Source organism: Mustela erminea, chromosome 1, assembly GCF_009829155.1.
Source record: "Mustela erminea isolate mMusErm1 chromosome 1, mMusErm1.Pri, whole genome shotgun sequence".
Taxonomy (NCBI): domain Eukaryota; kingdom Metazoa; phylum Chordata; class Mammalia; order Carnivora; family Mustelidae; genus Mustela; species Mustela erminea.
In genome coordinates this window covers 8,386,795-8,407,958 of record NC_045614.1, presented here as the reverse complement: position 1 = coordinate 8,407,958, position 21,164 = coordinate 8,386,795, and the positions used below count along the sequence as shown (strand labels likewise).

The window sequence follows — 21,164 nt, the reverse complement described above, 5'->3', positions numbered from 1 at the left end:
CGCTGGCTGGGACCAGCGCAGCGGCCCCTGTCCTGGTCCCCAGCTCCTGACCTTGGCTCCGGTCTTTTTCCCCCGACAGCCACCCGAGCGCGCCTGTGAGCCCCAGGTCAGGCCAAGCCCAGAACTCTCTCCCAGGCTCCCATCTTGCAAGAGCAAAGCCAGAATCCTCCTCCAGCGGCCTCATCCCGTCCAGTCCTGTCCTGTCCTGTCCGGTCCGGTCCCTTCCCTTGGCTTCCCCCCGCCCCAACACTCCCCTCCCCCAGTTCTCAGCTCCAGCCACACCAGCCTCGGGGAAGCCTGCCCCCGCCCCCTCATCTAGGCTCTCCCAGCCCCCACTGGCTTGTTTCACCCTCTTTTCTTGATGCTGTCCACCCCCCCACCCCAGAAGGGCTCTGGAGGGTCCCCCAGCCTCTGGGTGGGGGCGGGGCCCTCACCGAAGGGTAGGTGTAGCCGTCCGGGCTGCAGATGTGGACCTCGTCCTCCGTGGTCTTCTGGTACACGGGGTTGTCGAAGTTGATGCTGTTGATGCTCCGCAGCCGCCAGTTCTTCCAGAGGAGGAAGGTCCCGAAGCACAGGAGGGTGAGCAGGACTGCGGAGGGAGGGGGCCTGGTCAGGGGGTGCCCTGGAGCGCGCCCAGCCCCCCGCACCCCTACCCAGGGACCCCACCAGCAGACTCTGGACCTTCTCACGTATAGAGGGGGTTTTTTTGGTCCAAATTCGAAGCCACTAAGAAAAAAAACCTCCCTGTGTGCATAATAAATCTCTAACTCGAGGCCCACTGCCACTGTCTCGGCCCGGAAATGCCCCACGGTGGTTCATGTTCCCAGGTTTCCTCTGAGTCACCGCATGGGGGGCTTCCCCTCTTCCAGAAATGGGACCGCAGCCGATCCCCGGGAGCCAAGACTCCTTTCTTCCGTCCGGATGCTCTTTGCCTCATTTCTAGTGGGCCCCGTGGTGGCGAGCCCAGACCAGGGGACAGCCAAGGGCTCAGCCAGCCCAGGTTTGTAAAAAATCCCAGCCTGGGTGGTTCAGTCAGTTAAACATCTGCCTTGGGCTCAGGCCATGAGCTTGGGGCTCCCCAAGTTGGGCTCCCTGCTCCGTGGGGAGTCTGCTTCTCCCTCTGCTCCTTCTCTCTTGCAAATAAATAAAATAAAATCTTATAAATAAATTAAGAAGAAAGTTCTTGCCAAGGCCCAGACAGTGGGAGAGACTCCGGCTCCATTAGGAGGACAGGGGGTGGGCGCCGCCCTCACCAGCCAGCCCGGGGGGGGGGGTGTGTGTGTGTGTGTCCCACTGCCACGTCAATCCCCTCCCAGCCAGACGACATGTAGGTCTCTGTGACTGGGCTGGCTGGGGAAGGGACACCTCAAGAGGGTTTGCTCAGAAAAGGAATTAACAGATGTGACTCAAAGAGGGGCGGCTGACAGGGGTGAGGTGGGCGGTGGGGGGTACAACTCCCTGGACTCCCCCTGCAGGAGAACGATTCAGCAGGAGGCGTCCCTTGGGCGGCGGGGGCCTTCCCTGCAGCAACCTCGGGGCCGGGCCCCGGCTGATGCGTCAGCTCTGAGCAGGTGGGGGGCTTCGTCCTCAACCAGGGGCGGCCCCAGGACCCAGAAGCGGGCTGGCACACAGTAGGCACTCGACTGTATTTGCTGAGTGAATGACGCTGGAAAAGGGGCCCCCCTAGCCTGGAAGAAAAGGTGGGCTGGCCCAGGCGGTCGCAGCGTAGGGGCCCAGGCCGGTGGGCTTACCGATGGGGAGGATGATGTACAGCGCCCCCACGCTCCTGGGCCTCTTCTCATCTCCTCTGCTGGCCGCGTCGCCCAGGGCTGCATGGGACAAAGGACAAAGCAAGGCTCAGCTCCACTGTGAGGGCCCAGGAAACACAGCAGGTGTTTTGACAACTGACACACACAGGGAAACGCCTGATGCTTCCTGGTGTCCTTAAAGGTTCAAGGGAGGGGTGCCTGGGTGGTATAGTTGGTTAAGCGTCAGACACTTGATTTTGGCTCAGGTCCTGAGGTCAAGCCCCAGGTTAGGCTGTGCAGGGAATCTGGCTGGGATTCTCTCCCTCTCCCTTTGCCCTGCTTGTGCTCGCTCGCTCACTCTCTCTCTCTCTCAAATAAATCTTAAAAAAAGTTCTAAGGAACTTGGAGCCTCTGCCGGGTTTGAGAGGTATCACGCTGGGCCTTATGCATTAGCAGGCCGTGTTATGGGACTCCGAGCAGATTTAAGAGTGTTCCTTAGCCCAGCATTCCGAGGCGCCGGGGAGGAGGCCCCTGGTCTTTGAGACAAAAGCCTGCAGGTGCATCCCCAGCCGCTGGTGAGGTCACGGGCGGGCCTGTTCGCCCTGCTGGTGCACTTGATGGAAAGGAGACAGGTCTGGGTGGGACAGAGCCTCCCAACTCTCTGATGTTCAGCGACTCCAGGACACGGACTGCACCCAGGTGCCACGGTCCTGTGGCAGCTGTCCCCAGGTCAGAAAACCGGGGGGAGCCCGTCATAGCAGCACACATGTGCCCCTGAGCTCTGGGAGAGTTTATGAGTTTATGAGCCGCACGCACCTGGGCCACATGCACACAGGTGAGCAGTGACTGACATCATTGGTTATACTCCAGCCCACCTGGGTTTGAATTCGGCCCTCTGGCGTGTGTGTGTGTGTGTGTGTGTGTGTGTGTGTAGGGAGATTATACCGACTTTCCCTACATTTGCACATATTTAAGGAAACTTAAAAATAATTTAAGGCGGCAGCAGCAAGGTCCTTGAGAAATTTTTCCCTTACAAGGGCTCCTTGGCCCAAAGCGAGAAGCCCTGGGTGGGCCCATCTGGAAAATGGCTTTTTCAAGTAATGCCCACCCCCGAACCCCAGCAAACCGGTTTCCTGGCCTCCCTCAACCACAGAAGTTCCTGCTTTGCCTTGTTTATGGTTGGACGTAGGTCTCACCTACTCTGAGGGGGAAGGAAAAAATGCCTGAAAGCCGCTGATATGCCTTTTTTTTTTTTTTTTTTTTAGGTGGGGGCTAGAAAAATCTATGAACTCCATTCTGGCCACTCAAATTCCAGCACAGGCGCCCTCTGGTGGGCAAAGAGATGAATGGCGGGTCTTCCTTGAGCACTGAGAGTCAGGCATTAGCCACAAGCACAAAACTTTAAAGCCTGCACCCTTGTCAAAAAAACTTAGTAACTGAGTAATATTTTAATGTGCTATTTTTTAAGAAATAAAAATGGACGCCAATACTGCAGAATAAAGCGTCAGATTTTTAGGACGACAGGTTCCGACTCTACACTTGCTGGACCCTGCCTCACTGGGACCCTGGCTCTGATCAAACTCTATTTACAAGACCAGGTGTCAGGCCCACAGTCCATAGTTTGGTGGTTTGATTTTTGAAAAAATAATGTAGTGAAATACGACTTAAGTGCTGGGTTTTTGGTGTCCTTTCTGATGCTGCCCTGAGCAGCATCTCACCCGCCTCACCCCAGCCCTGGCCTGCTGGGCAGAGCTAAAAGCAGGTCATCGAATGGGCCTTGATAACATTTCAGGCTCCCAGGCCTCTGCTTGGGGAGGACTCTGGAATAAGCCGCCCCGCACTCCAGCCCTTCACATGTCTGGGGACACGTAATCCCCACCACCACCAGGAGGTGGCCGGCATGGTTATTAGTCCCATTTTATAGATCGGGAAGTGGAGGCTTCTGAGATGCACAGGCCATGTCAGAAAGAGTGCCGGTGCCATAACTACACCCGCTCCATCCCTTCCCCAAGATTCTCTTGGCCTCTGAAGGGGCCTGTCTAGATGCTCGAGCTATAAACCAGGGCCCAGGATAGCCCCTGCTTTTACCGTAGTGGGACATCGTCACCATCTCAGCCGTGGTGAACTCAGGGCTGGCCACGGACTGCGGGCTGGCTGTGTGCTTTGGCTCCAAGGTTGTGGAGCGGACCGTCGGCCTGACCGTGACCGTGGAGGTGCCCCAGGTGGTCGCTCCATGCTCAGGCCCTGAAAGAAGAAACATTTCCTGAGTGTCCTGCTGCTTGTGACAATGTAAGTAGCATATGCCACTGGCCACATTGTGTTATTTCTTTAACTGAAAACAGGGGCACCGGGGTGGCTCAATCAGTTAAGTGTCTGCCTTGGGCTCAGGTCATGATCCTGGGGTCCTGGGATCAAATCCCGCATCAGGCTCCCTGCTCAGTGGGGAGTCTGCTCCTCCCTCTCCTTTTCCCCTCCCTCTGCTAACAAATAAAATCTTTTAAAAAATGACTGAAAACAACTGAAACACACAAACGTCTATGTTATTATCTGTTGTAGTTCGAAAGGGAGATTCCCAATGACAGATACGTTGGCCCCAAACTGAGACTCTCGCTAAGGATGAGAAAAACTGGAAAAGGGGTCATCTCCTCACTCGATGCCCGTGTCTAAAGTCAGTCACCTCCCAAGGGGGCTGGGAGAAAGTGAACCAGACATCGAAGGTGAACAGCGTCTGTCTAAATGCCTGGCACAGAGCTCATGTGTCCCGCAGGACAAAGGCAAACTATGGTCACCCCCTACAACGGCCTCCTGGCGCCTCAGTCTCCCATTTGACAGATGAGCCAAGAGAAGAACAGGAAGGGCAAGTCGCAGGACTAAGCCACAAGGGTGGCAGGCCGCACGCCCAGGAAGGCCGGGGCCCCCACCTGTGAGGCAGCTCCTCATGTCCTTGGCCAGCAGCATGCCGTCAGGGCAGGCACAGGTGAACTTGGGCGAGTGGGGGTTGATCTGCGGGGCCGGGAGACACAGGTATTGGCAGCCACCGTTGCGAAGGGCTGTCCTCTCACACCAGTTCACCCCTGATGGGGAAGACCCAGGGAGTTAGGGGAAGTACAAGAACAGAAGATTCCAGAACACCGGCAGGGAGGTGGAGGGAGGAGGCAGTCACCCCATCTTTACCTTTTGGCTGTGTGAGGTTGTGAAAAAGGACAATGTCCTCCGGGGATAACAGGTTTTCTGCCACCAAATTAATGTCTGAGCCTGTGAGGCGGTTGGCACTGAAAATGGCTTCGTTGATGATGTCCGTCCAAAATATTTTATCCTATATGGAAATTAAAGAGGACAACAAATCCCATTAATCAAGAGCTACAGGATACCTGAATTTCTGGGAGGAAGCAGTACTGGGTGGTACCAGCCTCATTTTTTCTCATTATTAAAAAATTTTTAATTGTGTAAAATATAGAGAACCTAAAATCAGCCAGTTTAATCCTTTTTAAATGTGTTCTGTAGCATTAGGTACATTCATGTTGGTGTGCGACCATCACCACCATCCATGTCTAGAACCTTCCATCTCCCCAAACTGAGACTCTGTCCTTAGGAAACACTGACTTCCCACCCCAGCCCAGCCATGACCCCCACCATCTACTTCCTGTCTCTGTGGACGGGGCTCCTGTAGGGACCTCACAGAAGTGGGATCAGAGAGTTTCTGTGCTCTTGTGTCTGGCTTAGTTCCCTCCAGGTCCCTGCACATTGCAGTGCGTGTCAGAAGTTGCTCCCCGTTTCCTGAATCACATTCCACTGTACAGACACTCATGTTTTTAGCCCTCCCTCCCTGACGGACACCCAGCTTGCTTCCATCTCTTGGAGACTGCGACTCATGCTGTTTGAACACGGGTGCACGAATATACCAATGTTTCCTTAGAGCAGTTTTCCCACTGTGGTTGGCCCCCTTTTCTCTCTCTAGGTCCCAGCAGTAACTGCCCGTCCAAGTGCAACAACCAGAAAGTTTCTAGAAAGTACCAAATGTCCCCTGGGCCCCAAGATGGCCTCCAAGCAAGAACTGTTGCTTTAAGACTCTTTGGGTGAGGAGGGTGCCCGGCTGGGTCAGTCGGGGGAACCTGAGACTCTAGATGTCAGAGTCTTAAGTCTGAGCCCCATGTTGGGGGTAAAGTTTACTTAAAAAAAACAACAACAAAAACGAACAGACAAAAACACCTCTTTTAAGGAGAAGAAAATGGAAATAACTTCCATCTTCTAAGTCGGTCCTGGCTTGAATGAGCCAAACAGTGTGGCTGAGCCGTTAGCACAAGCACTTAGGACTTGCACGTGAGCTGCGCTCAGTACCCAGCACTTGGATGTGAATTCCCTCAGGTCCCAAAGCAGCAGCCCCTGGCTCCCAGCCCCTACCTCGAAGATGGCTAAGGAGAAGGGGTGTGCCAGCTTTTTCTTGTCCTCCAAAACGGTCTTCCGGTTCCCGCCATTGATGTCAATGCTGGAGATGGAGTGGAGCTTGGAGTCAACCCAGTAGAGGCGGCCACCAGAAAGATCTAGAACCCACAGGTGGACAAGGAAGAGATCACATGCCAATGCCAGAGGGGCCTGGACCCATCAGAGATGTACCCCCAAAACCAGCCCCAAAACATACTTCCCTGTGTGAGCCCAAACCTCACGGGGGCGTAGTTTAACAGCAGGTTGTAAAACACTCAGGAAGCTGCACATGCTTTCTCTGGGGCCTCCTGGCCACTCCCTCCCATCCTCCAGACAGTGCCCAACCCCAGGGACCCATGTCCCAAGGACATACCCAGGGTGATGCCATTGGGCCACTGGATGTCTTCCGTCACGAGTGAGTACACGTCGACACCGTTCAGACCCCCCTTCTTGATCTCGGCGGGGGTTCCCCAATCCGTCCAGTACATGAAGCTGGCGGGAGAGCAGCAAGAAAGCAGAGGGTCAGTGGGGGAGGGGCCCGCCTGGCCCGAACAGCAGCTCCCAGCCGAAGCAGCCAGGCCAGGAACTGGGGAGAACCACCCCCAACCACCCCACCAAAGAGACCTCGCATTGGTTTCTTCTGCTACTCTCGTGCTTGCAACCTGGTGAGACCTGGCAGGATTTTTAGAACCTTCGAGAACAAAGGGAGATTTTGATTCTACTGTCTGGTTGAGGGCTCTTCATGGGCACCCTCGACAGTGCTTTCTGGAGGCTTTTACACATTTTTTATTTTATAAGGATTTTTGGTTTTTTTTTTTTTCTGGTTTGTTTATTTTAAAAAGGTTTCTTTGTGGTAAAATATACATAGAAGTTACCATCTCAACCATTATTAAGTGTCCAGGTTGGTGACTGAGTACACGTACCCTGTTACGCAACCATCCCCACCATCCATCCCCAGAACGTTTCCGTCAGCCCAGCCTGGAATTCTGCCCCCACGAAACACCAAGTCCGCATTCGCCTCCCCTGACCCTGGCTCCCACCACTCCGCTCGGTCTCCGCCAACAGGACTCCTCTAGGACCTCACGTGAGTGCGATCACAGAGCATCTGTCCTTCTGTGCCGGGCCTCCTGATGCCACACAATGGCCTCAAGGCTCATCCGTGGTGTGGCGGGTGTCAGCATGTCCTTCCTTTTGAAGGCTGAGTACAGTTCTGCCTTGTGGATGGACCACATGTGGCTTATTTCGCAGCCACGGAGGGACACTAGGCTGCACCCCGACTGCGGGGCCCGCAAACCCCGGCTCCCATCCCTGTGTTCCCGGCTCTGGCATCTACACTTAGAAGTGGATCTCCGACGGCTTTTAAGGCCTCTGAAGAGAGACTCAGGATGGGGCGCCTGAGTGGCTCAGTGGGTTAAGCCTCTGCCTTCGGCTCGGGTCATGATCTCAAGGTCCTGGGATCGAGCGCCGCATAGGGCTCTCTGCTCAGTGGGGAGCCTGTTTCCTCCTCTCTCTCTGCCTGTCTCTCTCTGCCTACTTGTGATCTCTGTCTGTCAAATAAATAAATAAAATGTTAAAAAAAAAAAAAAAAAAAGAGAGAGAGAGACTCAGGCTAACTCTCAAGCAGCCACACACAAATACACTGAGAGATGCCCTCCCCACGGTGATGGGCAAAGATGGAAAACCTGCTATTGACCGTGGGCGAGACAGGTGCTTGTGTGTGCTAATGGAAGCTCGGCTTTGTAATGCAGGTGTTCAACGGCAATTAAGTGCTCTATCCATGCATGTACCCTCGGACCAGCTTCTAGAATATAATCCAACTTCTAGAATGAGGGATCTAGAATCACCAGTCCTGCAGAAGAACTGCAAGGACTCGTCTTCAAAGATATTCAATTTGCAGCATCTTTGTGGGAGGCAGGAGGGGAAAAAACTAAATTTCCATGTGCCGGGTACAAAGTACACGGCTTATCTAGTCAACAGGGAATGAGCCCCATGGTCCACACGCCAGAGCCAAGTGCAGAACAGAGTTCAAGAGGGCAATCCGGGGCACCTGGGTGGCTCAGTGGGTTGAGCCGCTGCCTTCGGCTCAGGTCATGATCCCAGGGTCCTGGGATCAAGCCCCGCATCGGGCTCTTTGCTCAGCGGGGAGCCTGCTTCCTCCCCTCTCTCTGCCTGCCTCTCTGCCTGCTTGTCATCTCTCTCTGTCAAATAAATAAATAAAAAATCTTAAAAAAAAAAAAAAAAAAAAAAGAGGGCAATTCTATGCTACTACCAGGAGGGAGAAGAAACACATCAGTAGAACACACACACACACACACACACACACACGCAACATGACTTGTATCTAAGGGGTTACTTCGGGGAGCCTCTCTTTCCTGGCAGCTGGCGGACTAAATTCATCCAACCGAGTGACCCTCTACCAAATGAGAACGTTTGTGGCCACCGAGGCCCGCCTTCAAAGCACGCCTGTCCCAGGTGGGTGAGTCATGCTCGTCTCGAAAGTTCCCTTTCAGAGCACCTGGGTGGCTCAGTTGGTTAAGCATCTGTCTTCAGTTCAGGTCATGCCCTCGGTGAAGGGATCACACAGCAGAGAGATTGCTTCTCCCTCTGCCTCTGCCTCTGCCTCTCCCCTCCTCTCATGCCCTCAATTTCTCTCTCAAATAAAAAAAAAAGTTCCCTTTCCTTCTGAGGATTGCCCCACGACAGGCTGCCCATCCCGAGTGGTCACTGTCCCTCCAGAATTGTGAAACTCCACGGGCAGACAGACAGGTGTGACAGGTTTGGGACATGGGGCAGGGAGATGCCTTCTGTCAGGGGACACAGGTCCCTGTGGGCCCCAGAGCTGCTGAGTCAGCCTCGGGCCCTGCGAACACCCTCCTGGGGGCCCCCGCGGGGTGGTGGCGACCTTTCCTCCCTGTGGCGTCCTCCCCGAAACTACCTTTGGATCTGAGTGTTTTTTTAACCTTTCTCCAATCCTTTCCTGGTACAGGGTACTCTGCCACAAAATACTAAATCAGAATTTAAGTAAGTATTAATTTCCACGACCAATTTAAACCCATATTCTAATTTCTGGTTTTGTTTGTTTGTTTTCCAGTAGACCCCACACCCAGCACAGCTCAACACAGGGCTTGAACTCGTGACCTTGAGCTCAGGACCCGAGCGGAGATCAAGAATCAGACCCAACTGACCGAGCCAGCCAGGCGCCTCTCTGATTTGGGGTTCTTATCCTGAGTGCTCTTTTCAGGGTCCACATCCATCTCAGCAGCAATCAAGAGGAACCAAGCTCTGGCTTCCACAGGGCCATGGGGGGGGGAGGTCCACCCTTTTGGGTCCTGTTCGGTCCTGACAGCAAGGGCCTCGGTGGCTAGGGACAGCCCCGCGCCCAGGGAGGCCAGTCCAGCTCAGGCACATGCCTTCCCCCAGGCGGAGTCCTAGCCAGCCCTGGTCTCCGTTCCCTCTGCTCTCTGATCCCCCCCGTACCCCACAGCTGCGGCAATACCCACCCGTGAGCGGGGTCCACCACGATGGCACGCGGCTTGGAGCCTTTCTCCTTGAAGAGTGTCTTTCTCTTCACACCCTTGGTGTCGGCGACGGAGACGGTGCCCAGGACGGAGTCTGTCCAGTATATGTTGCTGTGGACCCAGTCCACGGCCAGCCCGTCGGGGGCCTGGACGCCCTCGCTGATGATGGCGTCATAGGTGGAAAAGCCGGGGGCTCTGTCGATCTGGGTGCTGGCGGGGTGGGGGGGAGCGTCAGTGCGAGGGCTCTATTTCACCGGGGGTCGGGGCTGAGGGGCGGCTCCGAGGCTCACCTGTAGATCTTCCTCTGGGACAGGTCAGACCAGTAAATTCTGTTGCTGGCCACCTCTGTGTCCAGGGCCACGACGTTCTTCAGGTTTGGGATGAGGCTGGTGTATTCGCTGCGGTCCAGGGTCATCTTCCTCACCTCGTGGCGGTTGGTGAAGAAGAGGTAGGCGATGTCGCCTGGAGAGGAGGGGGAGGATGCTCAGGGCCGCAGAAGGGACCCGGGACTTCTGCTTGTCAACCTCTGGGGTCCGGCTGAGCCAGAGGAGACTCTCAGGATGGGCTGGGAAATGCCTTGCTGGTGGATGAGTCGTGGGGTTCTGGTGCTCGGACGTCCTGGGCCTTGCGGAGACCAAAGGGACAGCCCGTCCCAGAGCCGGACGTTTCCGCTTGCCTGCTGACTGACCTTGGTGCTTCCCCGGGGAGCCCCCTGGCTGCCGTGCTCACCCTCTTCTTGGGAATGGTAACAACCGATCTTCTCGATGGTGATCGTCTCCTACTGGATTGGCCCCACCATACTTGTATGGTAATAAAACCTACATGAGTAATAAAACCTGGGGATGCCTGCGGGGCTCAGTCAGTTAAGCGTCTGCCTTCAGCTCAGGTCATGATCCCAGGGTCCTGGGATCGAGTCCCACATCGGGCTCTCTGCTCAACAGGGAGCCTGCTTCCCCTTCTCTCTCTGCCTGCCTCTCTGCCTACTTGTGATCTCTGTCTCTCTGTCAAATAGAGAAATAAAATATTTTAAACAAACAAACATATGAGGGGACTGACGCTCAGAGAGGGGAAGGGACAAGCCCAAGGTCACACCAGCTGGTTAGTGGCAGAGCTGGGATTCAAATCCAGGCTGCCCAGACTCTGGGGGGCTGTGTTGTAACCACGACACCAATATTCACCGAGAGGCTAACGGTGTGTACAACTGACCTCACTCAGAACAACCCTTCCCACGATACCACTCATACTCCTGGGAAGGCATCTGTGTAGACACCGGCCCAGACAGATCAGAGCAAAAGTGAAACCTCAAACCCTAGGGGGTTCATGAACTCAGTCCCTGGTTTTCCCCAGAACCAGGAAACACAGGGGGGTGTGACAGAGGGCGGCCATGGAACCGTCACAAAAGGGATGACAACAGAGGAGGAAGTCTTCAAGGCTCAAGCAGACCCTTGATGAAACGGAAGGCGATCGAAAATATTTCTGCGAACTCGTCCCTCCTTGGAGTCACCCTGGAGGGCGGAACAGGATGCAAAGCAAAGGGAGTTTATCCACAGGTCAACTCCCCGAGGACGGCTGTGCCTCCAAACACATGGGCTCTTTTCCCCTTGGGGTTTCTGAGAATCAGTGCCTGGCCACAGTGCTCATCTCAACTTTAGGCAGAAAAGAAATCCGGGGCACCTGGGTGGCTCAGTGACTTAAGCCTCTGCCTTCAGCTCAGGTCATGATCTCGGGGTCCTGGGATCGAGCCTCGCATCAGGCTCTCTGCTCAGCGGGGAGCCTGCTTCTCCCTCTCTCTCTGCCTGCCTCTCTGCCTATTTGTGATCTCTCTCTCTGTCCAATAAATAAATAAGTAAGAGCTTTAAAAAAAAGAAAAAGAAAAAGAAACCCAACTCTTCCTGCATTTGGTTTCCTCCGGAGTGACTGATTATACCTTGGGCTCTCTGAAGTCAGTTTGCTTTTTGGGTACAGGCTCCTCTAAGTGAGTAAGAATATCTGGTGGGGGATAGGTCCTTCAGGCCTCGGCTTTTCCTGTCCTCTGAAGCCATGAGGGAGGCTGGGGGCTGCAAACTAGATCTCCTGCCATTGACCTGTGTCCACAGGAAAGCAGGACACGCTGGGGCAGGCTCCTGGCAAGTTCCCAACAGCGCTGCTCAACGAGCTGCCAGAGGTCTTGGGAGGACACAGTTGGCCCCAGCCCTCACCTAGCGGGCTTTGGAGTTGATGCAAAGTTCTTGTGATGAAACTCCCCAGGGCATCAGTTCTTGGCACAGGCCCCGCCCCCCCAGGCCCCGCCCCTCACTCACCCACAGCCTTGCAGGCCTTGGTGTGCGGGTCCAGCTGGTAGCCCTTCTCACAGTCGCACTTGTAGCTGCCCTCGAGGTTCACGCACAGCTGGCTGCACACATCGGGGTCCTGACACTCGTCGATATCTGCAAGTCAGGACACACGAAGGCATTTGGGGCTTCCTCCCCATGGAGTGCTGATGGAGTGACGGAGCCAGGCCTCCCGATGGCAAGTGGGGACAGCCCAGGCCCTTTGGGGATGACCCCTAGAGCCATGGTCTTGGTGACCAGCAGGTTCAGAAATAAAAACTCAAGAAACAGCCAAGCATGGTCTCCAACAATGAACTTGACCTCACCGTTCCCCCCAGGGGTGCAGCCCCCAGGGAGAAGCTGCATCAGCCGTCAACGGAGATTACTTTCTTAATTATGAATCCCCAAAGGCAAGAACCCAGTGCCCCTCCAGGGCCAAGCCTGCAGGGATGGCATTTCATTAAATCCTCCTAACAGGCCCATGAGGTCAGCATTGCGGTCATGCCCACTGAACAGGTGGGGAAACTGAGGCACTGACGGTTTGGCCACCCACGAGGAGAAAGGGACGCGGAGGCCAGGAGCCCAGCCTGCTGGGGAATCACCTTCGCATCTTCGCTGGTCCACCAGCCGGAAACCCTCAGGACACAAGCACTCGTAGCCCACCTTGAGGTCATTGCAGATGTGGGAACACCCGCCCTTGTTGTCCAGACACTCGTTGGTCCCTGTGCCAAGTGGGGGGAGGAGGGCGAAGGCAGAGACTGGTCACACTCAGCTTGTCGGCACCAATGCACCATCTCCTCACCCTTATAATGACTGCTACAATGACGGGGGGGGGGGGGGCAGGAAACTGCCATGTCCCCTAGGAGGACTTAACCCAACCCCGTCATTTGAGCGCCAGGAGGGAACCCGGAGGACATTCCGCAGAGTGAACGACATGGGCAGAGAAGGACAAATACTGCAGGATTCACTCCTGGGACATCCCCAGTGGAGTCAAAATCAGAGACAGGAAGTAGATGGGCCGCTGGCCTGGGTGGGGGAAGGGATGGGGAGTCGGCGCTTCCTGGGGCAGAGGTTCAGAGTGGGAAGATGAGAAAGTTCTGGAGACGGTTGGTAGGGATGGCGGACGACTATGTGAGTCTGCTTAATGTCACTGAACTGGACGCTTAAAAATGGTTAAGATGGGGGCGCCTCAGTGGCTCAGTGGGTTAAGCCTCTTCTTTCGGCTCAGGTCATGATCTCAGGGACCTGGGATCGAGCCCCGCATCAGGCTCTGCTCCGCAGGGAGCCTGTTCCCCACCCTCTCTGCCTACTTGTGCTCCCTCTCTCTCTCTCTGTGTCAAACAAATAAATAAATAATTAAAAAAAAAAAAGCTTCAGATGGTAAATCCTACTTTTTTTTTTTTTTTGGATAAAACATATTTCAAAACATTCTTGATTATAAAAACTAAAAAACCATGTTCCACAGTTGCATGTACTAACTCCCCAAAACCATACAGGTAGCTGAACTATAGCTGTGGAAACCAAGGCCTGGCCAGACTCCAAGATCTGCCCCAGATGGCAGTGCTGGACCAGGCCTGGGGCGCTCAGCTCCGGCCCCCACGCCCTGGCTGTCTTTACAGGGCTTCGGCCCATGCCAGCCTACCAATCTGTTCCTGCATGGCCCCAAAGCTAAGAATGCTTTTTAATGTTTTTAAACAGTTGAAAAGAAAAAAAAAAGGATCAAAAGCAAAACAGGATTTTGTGCCCCATGAACGGTTCAGACATCAGTGTCCGTGATATGGTTTGCTTGGGGCATGGCCACAGGCGTTCATGTGCGCATGTGCATTCCTACGCCATCTTCTGCCTGTAACTCAGCTCCTGCTGAACAGCTGTGACAGACTGTACAGCTGGTCAAGTCCACAATATTTACATGGCCACAGGTTATGGAACACGGTTGAAACTCGACAAACATCACAACAGCCAACCCCCAGCAGCCCTAGGACTTTGGGCCCTTACTGTCCCATTCTACAGATGTGAACACTGAGGTTTCTCCCCAGGAACCCATGTCTGTGTTGCTGCAGAGCTAAAGCTCTCACAGGCAGGGGTGGGCAGGAGACTTGCAGCCCCACGTCCAGCAGCATAGCCACGTCTGGGTCCCAGCCCCAGCTCCCCGTAAGACCCAGAGAGCTGTCTGCACCCGGGGGGTGGGGGGGGCTCACCACACTCCTTGAGGGGCTCGTCCGACCAGTCCCGACAGTCCCTGACCGAGTTGCACACTTTGTCCAACGTGATGCACTCGCCGCTGTGGCACTTGAACTTGCTGGGTCCCTCGCACAGTGTCACTAAGAGCCAAAGAGGACGGTCAGGTACTTCCGAGACGCAAGAGGCCACTTCCTACTCTTTATTCATAGAACAGTTCATTTACACGAGATGACATGTAAATGTGTTCATAATTAAGATGTAACAGTGTACTTAGTGTCCTGGAAATAAACACTGAAGAATGATAAAGGTGGTAAGTATTTTCTGTTAGAGGTTGTTTACCACGACTGTCAAAAATTACATTATCAGAATTTAACTTCTTGTTCACGAAAGTTTGTTCGGGGCACCTGGGTGGCTCAGTCGGTTAAACGTCCAACTGGATTTCAGCTCAGATCAAGATCTCAGGATTGTGAGATTGAGTCCTGCCATGGGCTCTGCGTTGGGCATGAAGCCTGCTTAAGATTTCTATCTCCCTCTCCCTCCCTGCCCTCATACACTCTGTCTCTAAAAATAAATAAACAGGGGCACCTCGGTGGCTCATTTGGTTAAGCAACTGCCTTCGGCTCAGGTCATGATCCTGGGGTCCCAGAATTGAGTCCTGCATCGAGCTCCCTGCTCTGCAAGGAGTCTGCTTCTCCCTCTGACCCCTACCCCATGCTCTCTCATATAAATAAAATCTCAAAAAATAAACAAGTAAGGGTGCCTGGGTGGCTCAGTCATTAGGCGTCTGCCTTCAGCTCAGATCATGATCCCAGGGTCCTAAGATCGAGCCCCGCCTCGGCCTCCCAGCTCAGCAGGGAACCTACTTCTCCGTCTCCCACTCCCCCTGCTTGTGTTCCCTCTCTCACTGTGTCTCTGTCAAATAAATAAGTAATATCTTTAAATAAATAAATAAATAAACAAACAAGCAAATAAATAAATAAAGGAAAATAAAAACTTTTAAGAATAATAAATAAGGGGCGCCTGGGTGGCTCAGATGGTTAAGCGTCTGCCTTCTGCTCAGGTCATGATGCCAGTATCCAGGGATCCAGCCCCACTTCAGGCTCCTGGCTCAGCAGCAAGTCTGCTTCTCCATCTCCCTCTCCCTTTCCCTCTCCCCCTGCTCATGCTCTCTCTCTCCGTATCTCTCCATGTCCAAAAAGATTAATAAAATCTTTTTAAAAACTTGTTTAAAGAATAATAAAAAAATAAAAGTATTCTCCTTATGTTCCATGATTTTACCATAATTAAAACAATCTTTAAGTGAATTCTGCTGATAAATAACGGGGTTGCTCCTAGTGTCCCGCTGTTAGGCCGGTGCTGCTCCCCCCTAAACTCTGAAGCCCGTCTCCTGGTTACAGGTGCGAGTTTCTCCCGGGATCATTCCCAGCAGTGGAGATGTCACACCGTAAGCACGGGACTGTGCTTTACCTGCTGAGCTCAAAGACAGAAAGCCTGCATACTTTGGCCTCATTAGACTCTCACAGTCCTGGAACAGATGCTTTTGTGACGCTCGTTGGTCAGATAAATGGAAGTGAGGTTCAGGGAGGGCAAGTAACTGGCCCGCAGACACACAGCGGGCGCGGGGCTGCCCCGAGACGAGCTTACCGTTGATGCATCCAAGCTCATCGCTTGAGTCCTTACAATCATATTCCCGGTCACACTGGCGGCTGCCATGGATACAGGTCCCGTCCGAGCACTGGAACTCATCAGGCCGGCACGTGGCCACAGCTAGGAAAGACAGGGCACATGTTGGTTTCTCTCAAGGAGCAGCGGGGGGGACAAAACAACCAACTAACCAGCTTTGAAGCGGCAATGTCCTGCCTGCCTTGGGCACCAGGGAAAGCAGATAACAAGAAAGATTTCAGATGTGGGCAGGAGACAGTGGCTTATCCATCTTATCTGCTTCCCATCTGGAAAAAAAGTCTCCAGGGAACACCTGTCTTCACATTCTAAATTTTAACCAGTGTAGTCTAATTTCTTTCTTTTTTTAAGGTGGGGGAAGGGCAGAGGGAGGGAGAGAGAGAATCTTAAGTAGGTTCGTTCCATGCCTAGCACGGAGCCTGACGCAGGGGTCGATCTCCCAACGGAGATCACGACCTGAGCTGAAATCAAGAGTTGGACTGAGCCACCCAGTCACCCCTCATCTATGTAGTTTTAGATTTTCTTTCATGACAGTAGGTACTCTTTTCCTCAAAGAAGAATCCCAATCATGACTAAAGCCACAGAGCAAAGTTTGGAAAATAAGAAAGTGAGGGGAGCACCCTAACAGCACCACTGAGTTTTCCTGGAGTTTCCTCCAATCTTTTCACATCTACATTTCAGAGAACACAAAAAAACATTTTTTTAAGATTTTCAGTCATGTCTACACCCAGTATGGGGCTTGAACTTACAACCCTGAGATCAAGAGTCACATGCTCAAGAGTCACTGATAGAGTCAGTCAGGCTCCCCAAGAACACATGATTTGTAAACACCTGGCAGGGCCGACAGGCCACTTTCAGCAGAAAAGCCACGGCGCGATCCCCAGCTAGACAGAGGCAGACCGGACAGTGACAAATGCGGTCACTGCCACTGCGTATGGCACAGTCGAACACCGTGGAGCAGGACAGATGTGCAGGAGAGGACACCGAGGACAAAAGACATTTTTTATTTTCATAGGTGTGTGTCCTCCGATTAGTTACCCTTCCTGGGCCTCAGTTTCCCCCTGTAAAGAGTGCGGAAAGCCTGCTCATGTAATGAGGATTGAGGGAGTTTGTGTTGAGTTTCAGCGCACACTGTGTACAAAGTCATCCATTATTTAAAAATGTGACTTTTAGGGGCGCCTGGACGGCTCAGTGGGTTAAAGCCTCTGCCTTCAGCTCAGGTCATGATCTCAGGGTCCTGGGATCGAGCCCCACATCGGGTTCTCTGCTCGTCAGGGAGCCTGCTTCCTCCTCTCTCTGCCTGCGTCTCTGCCTACTTGAGATCTCTCTGTCAAATAAATAAATAAAATCTTTAAAAAAATAATAAAATAGGGGCGCCTGGGTGGCTCAGTGGGTTGAAGCCTCTGCCTTCGGCTTGGGTCATGATCCCAGTGTCCTGGGATCAAGCCCCCCATCAGGCTCTCCGCTCCGTGGCGAGCCTGCTTCCTCCTCTTGCTCGGCCTACCTCTCTGCCTACTTATGATCTCTGTCAAATAAATAAATAAAACTTTAAAAATAAATAAATAAAATGTGACTTTTAGGGGTGCCTGGCCGGCTCTGTTGGAAGAGTGTGCAACTCTTGATCTCTGGGTTGTGAGTTTGAGCCCCATGTGGGGTGCAGAGAATACTAAAAGCAAAAGAAAACAAAACAAAAAAACAAACCAAAAAACGCCATTAACTTAAACAAAAAGAAAAAAGTCTTTTTTTTTTTTTTTTTAGTGACTCTTAAAAAGTCTAATACCATCGACACTGAGATTACAATTCTATGAAAACAGTGCACGGGGGCAAAGGTACCAAAGAAACCAGGACACAAAAACACGTTCTATGTTCACAGTAGCTCTGTTGCTAGCTTGGAAGTAACGGTCCCCTCTTCAGGAATAACTGACACAGGGCCAGGGTCTGGGCAGCACAATCCTTTATCTTCACGGCCCCAACACGGGAGCCCCTCACCACGTGCGGCTACTTAACTTTCAACTCACAGAAGTGAACCAAAACAAAATATTCCTTTCTTTGATTGCACGAGCTCCCACACTGGGCGATGCCGACGTGGGAGGTCTCCACCGCCCCCAGAAAGTTCAATGGCATGGTGCTGACTCCAGTCAAAAAAGTCTGCCAAGGCCAAAGCTCTCTTGCCCCATTCCGTGGGGGAAGAGAAAACAGTGCAGCGAGGCGTAGTCCTTGGCCAGAGGTCACCTACCAGGCCTGGAGCCCGGGATCCTGTCTGGACGAAGATAATATTGCAGCTGTGACTTGCTCCCCTGGCCAAAAAAAGGGGTGAACTCGGGGTGCTTGGGTGGCTCAGTGGGTTAAAGCCTCTGCCTTCAGCTCAGGTCGTGATCCCAGGGTCCTGGGATCGAGCCCCGAGTCGGGCTCTCTGCTCAGCGGGGAGCGTGCTTCCTCCTCTCGCTGCCTCTCTGCCTACTTATGATCTCTCTGTCGAATAAATAAATAAAATCTTTTAAATAAAAGGGGTGAACTATACACTATTGGGAGTTAAAGACAGTGTCTCTGTTTATGGAGGCTTGCTCCTCCCTGTGACTGGGAACACGGACAGAAACACGGAAGGAGACTGAAATTCCTGCGGCAGGACTTGGCGTTGTCTAAGCACAGAAAGGCCGACCCGCTGCACCCCAGGGGGAGCACAGGGACAGGGGAGAGGAGCCCCCACGCAGTGCCCTTACTGCAGTTCTCCTCGTCGGACTTGTCCTTGCAGTCGGGGCCGCCGTCACAGCGCCAGCTGGAGTGGATACATTCGCCGCTCTGGCAGTGAAACTCAAGGAGCGAGCACGGGCCGTTGTCGTGTTGGGGGACTGACAGCTTGCGGCCGTCGCAGTGCTGCGGCCACTCATCTGAGCCGTCCTTGCAGTCAGGGTCGCCGTCACAAGCCCACAGCTCGGGGATGCAGGCCGAGTTGTTGCACTGGAAGTTGGCAGGGCCACAGGTGGGCACGGGGCAGGACGCCTCGTCGGACCCGTCCAGACAGTCCCGGTCCGAGTCACAGACAAAGTCCAGGGCGATGCACTTCCCATCCTGGCAGCGGAACTCGTTCTGGGAGCACGTCTTGGGTACTGCAGGGGTGGGTGGGAAAGGACAACCTGGTCACCAGAGAGCCCCCTCTTCTCATGAACAGCCATTTTACAGATGAGGACACTGAGTCCAGGAAAGCCCAGACCTCAGTCGGAGACCCTGCAGAGGCCCCTGGATAGGGAACCCCTGCAAGGGTCAGCCTCCCCAGCCCACTCCTGTGGCTCCTCTGTGCCTCAGTTGTCCCATCTGTACCTGGGCCAGGCCCAAGGGAAGCACTATTTAAGAGTCTGCTGTTGGAACACCGGGGTGGCTCAGTTGTTAAGCATCTGCCTGCAGCTCAGGTCATGATCCCGGGGTCCTAGGATCGAGCCCCGCATTGCTAAGTGGGGGGCCTGCTTCTCCCTCTGCCTGTGGCTCTCTCTGCTTGTGCTCAAGCTCTTGCTCTCTCTAACAAATAAATTAAAAAATCTCAAAAAAAAAAAAAAGTTTGCTGTTATTATTAAAAGAAACACCTGCCAAAATGTGGGGATTGTGGGACATGAAGGAGGTGTTGGCCACCACTGCAGTGGGGATCATTCTGTAATATATATGTGTATCAAATCATCACCTACTCCTTTTTTTTTTCTTTTTTTGAGAGAGAGAGTCTACACACAAAGCGGGTGGGAGAAGCAGAGGAAGAGGGAGAGAGAGAATCTTAAGCAGACTCCATGGCCAGCACAGAGCCTGACTTGGGGTTTCATCTCATGATCCTGAGATCATGACCCGAGATGAAACCAAGAGACTGAGCTACCCAGGTGCTCCCCCCCGTCCAGAAGAATTTTTTTTTTTAAGATTTTATTTATGTATTTGACAGAGATCACAAGTAGGGAGAGAGGGAGGCAGAGAGAGAGAGGGAGAAGCAGACTCCCCGCCGAGTGGGGAGCTCGATGAGGGGCCGGTTCCCAGGACTCCGAGATCACGACCTGACCCAAACGCAGAGGCTTAACCCACTGAGCCACCCAGGCGCCCCCAAAAGGTTTATTTTTTAAAGTGGTGGTTGGGGGGCATCTGCGTGACTTGGTTGGTTGAACAGTTGTGTGTCCAACTGCTGATTTCAGCTCAGGTCCTGATCTTACCATGATCTCAGCCCCACACCAGGCTCCATGCTCAGCACAGAGTTGGGTTTGGTTTCTCTGTCCCTCTCCCTCCCACTCACTATCTCAAATAAATAAGTAAAATCTTTAGGGTGAAGGAAAAAAAGAAACTGGCAACTTTATTTATTTATTTATTTATTTTTTTGAAGATTTTATTTATTTATTTGAGAGAGAGCATGAGCGAGGAGAAGGTCAGAGGGAGAAGCAGACTCCCCATGGAGCCAGGAGCCTGATGTGGGACTCGATCCCAGGACTCCGGGATCATGACCTGAGCTGAAGGTAGTCGTCCAACCAACTGAGCCACCCAGGCATCCCGAAACTGGCAACTTAAAAAAAAATTTCTTTTTTTAGGGGTGCCTGGGTGGCTCAGTTCGTTGGGCAACTGCCTTCAGCTGGGGTCCTGATCCCAGGGTCGTGGGAGTGAGCCTTGCATTGGGCTCCCTGCTCGGTGGAGAGCCTGCTTCTCCCTCTACCTGCTAGTGCTCTCTGTCAAATAAATAAATAAAAATTTTAAAAAATTTTGGCTTTTTTAATTAATTCTCCCCCCCAATCTACTCTTTAAACTTACATAATGTTGTATGTCAATTATATGACAATAAGGCTGGAAGGAAAAACAAGGTACGTGGGAAAAGAACAACACTCCATTTTATTTCTAAATGTTCCCCGAGGAGGTGTTTCGTCAGGTGACCATTAAGCCCCGTGAGACTCATATTTCTCAAGTGAATGTATGTGAGCACATGCATGTTGCTTTTTTTTAATTATTATTTTCATGGATTTTTATATTTTCTGACATTATCTTATTTAAAATTTTCCTGCTTATTTTTCTCAGAGCCTTACTCCATTAAAAAACAAAACAAGGGGCGCCTGGGTGGGTCAGTGGGTTAAGCCGCTGCCTTCGGCTCAGGTCATGATCTCAGGGTCCTGGAATCGAGCCCCGCATCGGGCTCTCTGCTCTGCAGGGAGCCTGCTTCCCTCTCTCTCTCTCTCTGCCTGCCTCTCTGCCTACTTGTGATCTCTGTCTGTCAAATAAATAAATAAAATCTTTAAAAAAAAAAACAAAAAAAACTCTACAACTCAGTAACTAACTAACTAACACTGCAGAGCCAA

At 52.9% G+C, this 21,164-nt stretch overlaps 1 protein-coding gene across 1 annotated transcript in view; it reads right to left on the bottom strand.

The window, feature by feature from the left end:
- Positions 1–21,164, bottom strand: part of LDLR (low density lipoprotein receptor) — a 34,341-nt gene that overhangs the window by 1,810 nt on the left and 11,367 nt on the right. Inside the window, exons 4-17 of the mRNA XM_032311523.1 lie at positions 18,579–18,965; positions 15,823–15,945; positions 14,196–14,318; positions 12,600–12,719; positions 11,989–12,114; positions 9,979–10,150; positions 9,671–9,898; positions 6,544–6,662; positions 6,150–6,289; positions 4,923–5,064; positions 4,670–4,822; positions 3,837–3,992; positions 1,752–1,829; positions 435–589 (exon numbers count right to left, since the gene is read on the bottom strand). Of these exons, the coding sequence (XP_032167414.1) occupies positions 435–589; positions 1,752–1,829; positions 3,837–3,992; positions 4,670–4,822; positions 4,923–5,064; positions 6,150–6,289; positions 6,544–6,662; positions 9,671–9,898; positions 9,979–10,150; positions 11,989–12,114; positions 12,600–12,719; positions 14,196–14,318; positions 15,823–15,945; positions 18,579–18,965 (2,222 nt within the window). The remainder of the gene's footprint in view (positions 1–434; positions 590–1,751; positions 1,830–3,836; positions 3,993–4,669; positions 4,823–4,922; positions 5,065–6,149; positions 6,290–6,543; positions 6,663–9,670; positions 9,899–9,978; positions 10,151–11,988; positions 12,115–12,599; positions 12,720–14,195; positions 14,319–15,822; positions 15,946–18,578; positions 18,966–21,164) is intronic.